The sequence below is a fragment of the Schistocerca cancellata genome, chromosome 3 (genome assembly GCF_023864275.1).
Source record: "Schistocerca cancellata isolate TAMUIC-IGC-003103 chromosome 3, iqSchCanc2.1, whole genome shotgun sequence".
Taxonomy (NCBI): Eukaryota; Metazoa; Arthropoda; class Insecta; order Orthoptera; family Acrididae; genus Schistocerca; species Schistocerca cancellata.
In genome coordinates, this window is record NC_064628.1 from 60,796,364 (window position 1) to 60,806,284 (window position 9,921).

Sequence of the window (9,921 nt, forward strand, 5' to 3'; positions counted from 1 at the left end):
ATATTCCCATTTTCATGTATTCATTAAGTTCTTTTGTTTTATTAAAATTATCTATGTATCCCATATAGACTGTCGTTTCAATTGTTAAAGCTCTCTGTTAACTGGTACTTGTAGTACTGTCCATTTTTAACATCTCTTTTAGTTGTTTCATCAAATATTGTTTATATTTTACTTGGTTCATTTATTTAATGCAAACTGTTATATAGCTGCAGTTTTGAATATAATGTTAATGTTGAATTGCAGTAACACAACACTCTCAAAGATTGCATTTATGGTATGTTCCCTCAAATGCCTCTATTTTCTTGCATTTATTTATTTCTGTTCATCTTATTGATATTGCTTAAGTGCCTTATGTATTCTGTAGTTAAATTGATAATTGTTTCTTGTTTTAATTGGTTTGTGTATCATTCTCCATGTTTTATACCTCCTGATGTAGCCTTGTGAAGTACTGATTTTATTTTACTTTATTAGTTTTGTTTACTATTAGAAATTGTTACACAGACATGCTATTCCTATTTTGTACTAAAGTTTTTCCTATCTACTCCATTTTTATTTATTTACTGTTCCATTTTTTACTTATTCATTACATTACCACCAAACTGTCGAAGATGTTACTTACAGCATGTTTCTGCACCAGTCTAGATGTGTTATTTCTCTTACAATGTTGTTTACAAACATTATAACTTCTTTGGGGACAATACTCAGTAAATGTATGAAGATGGTCTTATAAGCCGAAAACCGGTTAACACAATAAAAGTAATATTGTAGAACAAAAGCAAACTGGTACTTTTCATTTATCATATAAATTCTTCTCCTTACAGTCACTGCATTCTAAGGGACAACATTGGTTTGAATAATTTTTTAACTTATGTCACTCTGTAAATGTTTACATGGTAACATAATATGAAATTTTCTTTCTTATCTGGTTTGTGGTATAACTGTTGTACAATTTCAGCCATAATGTTATAAGCAATAGTAGTCATTGAAGGGAAAATCGATCAAAGAAATATTCATTTTTGAGGATAAATCTATGAAATTCTAGGAGAACTCAATGTCACTACTGATCATTTGTTGTTGACTCTCTGAGTGCCTTTGTCTGATATGTCTAATCAAGCTGCTCTTCTGGGTTGTCCTGACTATGCAGTATGGACAATGAAACTGTGGCTCTTTCCCACATTCCAGTTTTTGATGTACAGAAAGATTTCGATACCAACGATACACTTTTCCACATCCTCTGCAGGGATACAATCCTGCTCCTTTTCGATTGTTATCTTGATAAAGAAGTTTTGCTGCTTCAAAATCTAAGTCTTTCAATAAAACTGATCGTTGTCGTCTCCCAGCAACATCCACAAATGCAGAAGACCACCTTCCTGGATGTGAACGAAAGCTCCTGTCATTTAAGTGTATTTGTGCAGAACCTACAAATATTTAAACAAAAGATAAATTAGAATTAAGAACAAATGTGAAACATCAGAAAAGGTATAAAAGAAATTTCTTAACTCAATGGGAAATCAAAAAATTAACTTCCAGTGATACACAAGGACATGCTATAATTCTGTCAGATATTTTTGTTGGTGTTATTCTCACAAATATTGTAGTTTAAAAGAATTTTGGTTATAATGCTGTCCTTGCCAGCTGAGCAAAGTAAGTTAAGTATTTGTTTATAAAATATATTCTGTGAACTATGATATGGAAATAATTACAAAATTGTTAATTTGTTTCTGCTTCACACTGCATGAGTGGGAGTTGGAGCAACATGGTTCCACATATCTCATTGAGAGTGGACCAGTAAATGGCTCGTGCTAAACATGTTGTACTTGTTAATGGCATTTGTATCTCATACTGAAAGGTTGTCTGTCATAGAACTAACATTGATCACAACAGAAACATAACATATTGTAACTGTGAATTTATACTGCTGCTAAAGGTGTAAATAAATATATTATAAGCACAAAGTGAAAAACTACATCATCAGAACAGTTTATTTGTCAGATTATCCACACTTTGAGAAATGAAAAATGATTAAAAAGCAAAAGAGCAATATTTTATAGAGTTACAACATGATGAAAGGTGAAAGATGATGTGTTTGCAATATTCTGGTATTAATATGGAAAGATTTATGGCCTAAAATGCAGACAAGGTTTTAAAGATTACAAAATTTCTTCGAGGGAAATGGAGGAAAAAAGGAAGAACAAGAAAGGATATACAAATAGTGAATATATTAAAGTCTAAGAAAAATAATTTAATGACATTCCAGTGTTGTTCAATATGTCCTGGATAGAGTATAAAGTACAGAGCTGTAGGACATTACAACTACAGTGTAAACAAACATTAATTCACATTATCAGCTGACACATTCTCTGGATACTTACTATGAAACTGTTTTTCTCCTAAAAGAACCTGCACCATAACTGTAAATTACTATTTAGTCCAATGAATTGTGAATAAAAGAAATGATGATAGCGGCATGGTGAACCATAACAATTTCACTGTAGCATTGGATTCTTCATTGAGATACACATTATTCACATTTTCCATAGCAACAACACACAAAAAATAAAGCACTTAAACTCCTTACATTAAAAATTGTAGGCTTGTATTATTCCTTTAGAAGGAATCAAAAACAAAACCAGAATAAATGTACTTGAAAACCAATTCTGTATTAGATGTTTATTAGAAACCAAAGTCTTGTACGCAGATGTTATGATGAGATATCGTGTACATAAAAATTTCTGTACAGTTCTAAAAGAAACATGGTCAAGTTTAGGAGTCATCTCCTCTTCCTCTTCCTCCCCCTCCCTCTTTCCCTTCCTTAAATATGTGGCGTCGTCCGAAGAACAGGTAGCCAAAGCGAGGTTGGCACCTCACAATGAAACCACAGAAGAGTATAGTCACTGCATGCCACACCAACAAATGAAATCAGAAACATTTACGCAGCCATGTCTCCTACAGCTTTGTTATACCACCACAATCTATGGTCTTCTTTCGATTGAGCAGAGGAATGCTCGGCCCAGTTCACAATCAACAGTCAAGATGATAGCATCGGCTTAGAAAAGCCACCAGTGCATTAAACATCTTAGGTAGAACTTAACGTGAGCATTACGTCAGTTATTCTTCATGTGAAGAGGCTTACAAAATTGTCTGTATCAAGTGATACTTTAATATTCAGAGACAGTTGTAAATACTCAGCAAATTCTTGTGAAAATGGATTGTACAAAGTTAAGTAAATCTTCATGTCTGTATTGTAATAAAGTGAACTAATATCTTATATGTTACAGTTACACTCAACCTCCTCCCGGAAAACAAAGAACTCACTATTCTGCTGGTGAGTGTACTTTTGTACGGCACAACCAACTAAATGTCCTACAATTTGTACTGAATAGAGAAGTATTCCTACCTTCTTGGATCTCTAATGAACTTGGCGATACACTTGTCTGAGGAACTATACTGACTTATGTAACACAGGATGCTGCATGTGCACTTAAACTATAATATTTTGAATTAAATGAGCAATTTTTAATCTGTAACTTTTTCATTGACATGTCAGATTGTAGAAATATCTCACACATAGGAAAGATAATTAAAATAATACCAGTTGTGAATTAGGTATTACATCCATAAGAGAAAGACACTAAAAACCATTTCATGCAAGGAGGCAATTCAGAAAACAACCTCATTCACCAAGAGTTTGCTATTCTTTGTTGACTGATTTTACCGCTACATAACAAGTATCTCTAAGAGACATGAAAACTACTTGCTACTTTTCTTGTTATGTATGCGAAGCATTCCATAGCTAATTAACCAACAGGTAAATAGTGCACTCTCAATGTCCCAATCCTTCATGACATGTCTGAGGTCTTCCAGTTATTTTGTGGGCACAATTATATGTTATAAATATTATAGCTTCATCAAACAGCAGCATCATTTCTCCTGTCTGTGCATCACAAGCTTTTGTTACGATTCAAATGAGAGGTTTGAAGAATTATTCTTTATGATATGACTAAATGTTCAATACAGTTTTGGTAAGCCTGCCTAATATCGCACAGGTCCCCCAAGAGCATGCAGAAGTGCTGCAATATGAAATGGCATGGACTCAACTAATATCTGAAGTAGTGCTGGAAGGAATTGGCACCAAGAATCCTGCAAGTCTGTCAACAAATCCGTAAGAGTACGAGGGGGTGGGGAACTCTTCTGAACAGCACATTGCAAGGAATCTCAGATATGCTCAATAATGTACATGTGTGCAGAGTTTGGTGGGCAGCAGGAGTGTTTAAGCTTAGAAGAGTGTTCCTGGACACACTCTGTAGCAATTCTGGACATGTCAGGTGTTGCATTGTCCCGCTGGATTTGCTGAAGTCTGTTGGAATGCACAATAGTCATGAATGGATGCAGGTGAGCAGACAGGATGCTTACATACGCTTCACCTGTCAGAGTGGTATCTAAACTTATCATGGGTCCCATATCACTCCAACTGCACACATCCCACACCATTACAGAGCCTCGACTAGCTTGAACAGTCCCCTGCTGACATGCAGGGTCCATGTATTCATGAGGTTTTCTCCATACCTGTACACATCCATCTGCTCAATACAATTTGAAATGAGATTCATCCAACCAGATAACATGTTTTCAGTCATCAACAGTCCAATGTTGGTGTTAATGGATCCAGGTGATGTGTAAAGCTTTGTGTCATGCAGTCATCAAGGGTACACGAGATACACGAGTAGGCCTTTGGCTCCAAAAGATCATATCAATGATGTTTCGTTGAATGGTTTGCATGCTGGCACTTGTTGATGGTGTAGCATTGAAATCTGCAGCAATTTGCGGAAGATTTGCACCTCAATCATACTGAATGATTCTCTTCAGTCATCGATGGTCCCATTCTTGCAGGAGCTTTTTCCATCCGCAGTGATGTCAGAGGTTTGATGTTTTACCAGATTCCTGGTATTCATGGTACACTAACGACTATGTAAGACGCTTGTTGTCTTATAAAGGTGTTCCCAACTGCAGTGGCATATTCTGCAAGTTAAAATGTCTATGAATTTGAATGTGCATGCCTATACCAGTTTCTTTGGCACTTCAGTGTATAACACGGTTGCTTTCACATGCGGACCTGGCTTTTATTGACTAGGAAATGTTTGGACAGTGTTAGGAGTTGATGAATGGGTGTATGGGACAGGTCCTGCATCTGGATTGATCAAAAGGGAGTTACATATGGAATGCAGGTTTGGGAGTGGGACTAGAATAGGGATGGACAAGGATATTCTGAAGGTCTGGTGGGAGATAGAATGCTTTAGATTTGGCCTCAAAAGTGAAATAACTGTGTTTCAGAATGTAGTTGGCTAGAAGAATTGAGAAAGAGTTGGAGGGTTTGGTATCAGGACATTAGGAATAGCAGCATTCTATGGCCGCGGGGTCATGGACATGGGGTGACATACCCACAGTGATCAACAAGGACTCTGGTGGTAACAGGACAGGAACTGCAGAAAAGTGGTGAAGGAATGAGCAGTGTCTTAAATGTATGTGGGGCAGTCAAATGAAAACTGAAGACCTATCACAACAGGCCCAGCGAACGCTTCCAATAGAAAGTAATCACCACATGGGCTAAGGTATTTATCCCACTGGGAGACGAGCTGATCAATTCCTGTTTTGTAGAATGTGGTCAGCCACTCATGGACCCACAATCGCACCCACTCTTAATCTTCCTTGTCCAACTGAAACTGATGTCGTCTTTCTTCAGGTCATCAAAGATGTGAAAATCTCACAGTGAGATCGAGGCTGTATAGGTGTTGTTGCACTGTGTCCAAAATAAACCACTGAAGCATAGCATTAGTCCAATTGGCAATGAGATGGTGACCATTATTGTGCAACAGAATGATGCCATCCAACAGCATTCCTGCATGTTTTGACTTTATGGTGCATTGCAGTTTCTGCAAAGTGTCTTTATAGTGCTGCACCTTCATTGCAGTTCCATGCCACGACCAAGAGCTGGCTGGTTCTAGACAAATTCCACTCAACAAAGATATCAAAGTGATTTTTTTACAAAAGCTGAAAAAAATGCTTGCAATTTTTTTTATTGGACAGCACTAAATTTCAGTAAATTAGTGAATGTGCTTCATTTCTCCTAACAGTAACCTCAAATATTTAATCAGCATCATTATGAATGCATGAACTACAATAGATCATCACAAAGAAATACTAATAATACAGACGCTTATATTCTGTAGTTCTTTACCACCAAAGTAAACTGCAAAGGGATGTAATGTGGCTTGGCTGTTCTCCCTATGAAAACCTAGAACAGCATATTGAATGACAAATGAATATTTCTCAGCAAAATCCATGAAAATGGTCACTTCACTATCTGCAAGATTTTCTTTCAGGTGCCTCAGAAGCGAACTTCCTCTATAAACTCTTTTACAATTGCACGATACGTCTTTAGTGTATCCATGTTAGTATGAACCCTCTGTTTCTATTCTATCTTTTCTTCTGGGCCATATTTTTTGGAAACACCTATGAAATAAGCCTCCAGCTCACATTTTCCAGGCATTGTTCACAGTGTTGCAGCATGGAATATTTTGATTCAAAACAGCACACACTTTTTTTGATTAGTTCCTTGTAGTCATCATCCTTGATAGGTGTTGCAGTCAACATCAGTTTGTATTTCTTTCAAGTTACAAAGTAGTAAGTATTTCTGTTAATGAACTTTTTCACCATCCTCTCTAACTGCTATGTAGGCCTAATCACCTAATCAGTTGAACTTTGTTGCAATAATGCACTTTAATTTTCGGTTCATTCATTAAAATGCCTATATCCTTATGTTTCTAACATTGTTTCGCCATTAGTTTCTCCACAACAGTGGAGATCACACCAGCAGCTGGTAGTGAATCCTGGCACTTTCTGAGCTTTCTGCCTTATGTAACCTATTGAATCCCTTTTGCTAATTCATTGAAGCTTTAAAGGCAAATCTCCAAGGGAACCCAATGAAGTATTCACTGTGTATAAGCATCAACTGCATCCATATAATCAGCAGATATTGGTTCTTGCTCATCTTGATGCTGTAACTACTTATGAGCAAATTCTTGTCTGCATCTGGGACAAACCTTCCGGCCAGGCTTGAAAACTTTATTGGTCAACGGTTTCAACTTTTCAACCTGAAAAATGTCAACTGTATGTAAAGCCTCCTTAACTTTATGTTTGTTTTTCCCAAATGGACTACAGTAGGTGTTTTGCGGAAACTGAAGTTTTATCATTAGCAGGATGTTATCATAAGAACAAATTTGGGCATCTTCTGCAAATTCAAATCCAGATCTCAGTTTTATTTATTTATTTATCCAAGGATCATCTTACAATGATATAGGATTTGTGAAAGTAATACAATGTCAATCAATGAGTCAATATATAGCACACAGCATACATAACATGCTTTAAGATGATATGAGAGATAGCCTACAGGGACAGGGCACATAGTCAGCCATGGCCAACAATTCCAGTATTTGCCTTAGCAATCCAGGAAAACCATGGAAAACTCAAATCACAATGGTAGGTCCGAGCAGTTCCACACCCGCGAATAAGAGATCAGTGCTCTAACAGCTTCACTACGTCATTTGGTATTTCTCTAATGAATAAAGTTTCTTCAGTTACACACAAATTTAAAAGCTCTTTGCCCAATGACACTGCTTAAGCTGACCTTTATCATGATAAAATGGTGAAGGCTTACGGCAGTCAGTGCCATCTTGACAATTAAAAAATAAGCATCAGGCACTTCTTGGTTCATATCACAAAACAAACAAAAAAAAAAAAAATAAAAACAAATTAGCTCAAGTCACAACACTTTCTAATCACAAGATCAACAGTACAGAGCAACTGATAGTTCAAAGAAAATACATATTCCTTCAACAATTGTGTAGGAACATTCTGCTAATGTTTTAACAGTGTTCTGAATAGTGCCTTAAATAAAGTCATGAAAGGAATTTCAGTAATGAATTTAGAAAACCTTCTGGGGGTTATTTCATTCATAAGTAGGCATGTATCTAAAATTTTACCATACAACCATTGAAGCTTAAAGTATACTGTTTCTAGATGCAGCAAGATTGAAACAATGTTCTAACACTGCCTTGGGAACATATTCAACAATGTTTTCTATGCAGCAAGATTGAAACAATGTTCTAACACTGCCTTGGGAACATATTCAACAATGTTTTCTACAAAGTCTCAAACAATGTTTAATAAAACTTGTTCATGGATGGATTTACAAAAACCTTTGGGTGAAATTTCATCAACATCATCATTTGTTTTATTGCTCTTTATTGCATCGACTGCAGCCACAGAGACGGACTGACCCCCTCTCCCTCCCGGTAGTGTAGAGCATAGGGGAAGTCGCAGGATGACGGAGCTCCCGATGTGCTGACAACTGGTGTATCCATCCATGTTGTAGCCGCTGTGAGGGGAAAACGAGACTGGACAGTTGCTCTGGAAGAGACAAGGAGGTGAAGAAAGCACATGATCTCAGTGAGAAAAAGGAGGGTAGAGGGGATAACCTGCACAGGGGGGTGGGGGATGGGGTGTAGACTGGGGACGGGGCGAGAAGAAATATCGTAATGGTAAGCTGGCTGGTGCAGTCAATGTAGACAGTATCATTGGCCTCATCTGCAATAGGAGATAAAGGATAGTGCTTCAGAAGGGTAATGGGGCAGCAATGGGTTCATTGAAGGAGCGGGGAGGGGTATCATCACAGATCTGGATCAAAAAATCTTCAGGGTTGAATGACGAGACATTGACAGAGACTGTTGTGACACTAGGCAGTGCTGGCAAAAATAAATCGCTGAAATGAGCACAAGACAGTCACTTGTTCTGTGAGGGAGGAGGTCGGATGGAGATGCAAGAATCAGTGCACTTTTATCAAACGAAGAGTCACCACACTCGACTGTAGTAGGTTCACTGTGTGGCGAGTTGTGCACTGTGCTTGTCTCCAACTGACCAGGCCAGTTTTAGCTTGTGTAAGGATACATTTTGTGGCTGACCATTGAGGAGAATAGTAAAGGTGTTGTTAGAGCATGATAGTATCTTGTGAGGGCCCAAATAAGGGTGCTGCAAAGTTGAACAAACAGAGTCACCAATGAGCATGACATAGTTGCAGGTGGTGTGGTTGCTGTGAAAGAAAAAGTGCAGAGTTGGTAAAAGTACAGATTGTGTGTGCATGGGGAGGAGGAGGCATGTGAACGCGTGAGATATTTGAGTGAATACACTCGACTAATGTGGGTAGGGTGAAGGGGGGAAGAGGATTAGAGTCCTTGACGTACTCTGTATGAAGGGCAAAGGTATTTGAAACTTTCTGAAGGAGCGAGGGATCCAATAAGATTGACATGTACATGGCGAAAATGTTCCTTTTGAGGTGTCGAAGTGTCTGAGAGGAGGTAGTGCACATCGACCGACCTTGCTATGTCGGCAGAGAATGCCTGCACATACCCCAGTGCGGCAGTTACTTTTGATGTTTGGCCAGGCAAAACGCTTGGTAAAAAGGTGAGTAGTGGCACTGATACCCAGGTGGGCCAAGTCATGAATGGCACTGAAACCTGTGCATCGCAGGGCAGAAGGAACTATGGGACATGGCATGCCATCGGGATCTTGCTGCTGTAAGTGAGCCAATTCATCTAGATCAAGTGGCGAAGTAATGGAGTTACTTCTCGAGATGTATTCTTCGATGATAGTGCCAGTAACTTTGAAATAGAAGGCATCTACAGAGCACTGACAAATGAGGTCTGTATGTCGAAAACAACAATGGGAAGGATCAATGGCAGGATTATGTAATGCGTCCATGAGGGGTCGGTGGTCCATAATAATAGTAATCTCACAACCTTCAATGTCTTCTTGGAAGTATTAGGGCAGGGCTTAACAACTGGCCGGTTTTGAGCGCGAGTACTT

The 9,921-nt window shown here is 38.1% G+C and overlaps 1 protein-coding gene across 1 annotated transcript; it reads right to left on the reverse strand.

The window, feature by feature from the left end:
• Nucleotides 1–643: 643 nt before the first annotated feature.
• LOC126176084 (uncharacterized) lies at nt 644–2,409 on the reverse strand. Its single transcript, XM_049923221.1, has 5 exons — nt 2,373–2,409; nt 2,155–2,297; nt 1,844–1,921; nt 1,588–1,675; nt 644–1,418 (listed from the first exon to the last, which is right to left on the reverse strand). Exons 1-5 carry the CDS (start codon nt 2,407–2,409, stop codon nt 1,039–1,041), a joined length of 726 nt encoding a protein of 241 aa, XP_049779178.1. The 3' UTR covers nt 644–1,038.
• Nucleotides 2,410–9,921: the final 7,512 nt, after the last annotated feature.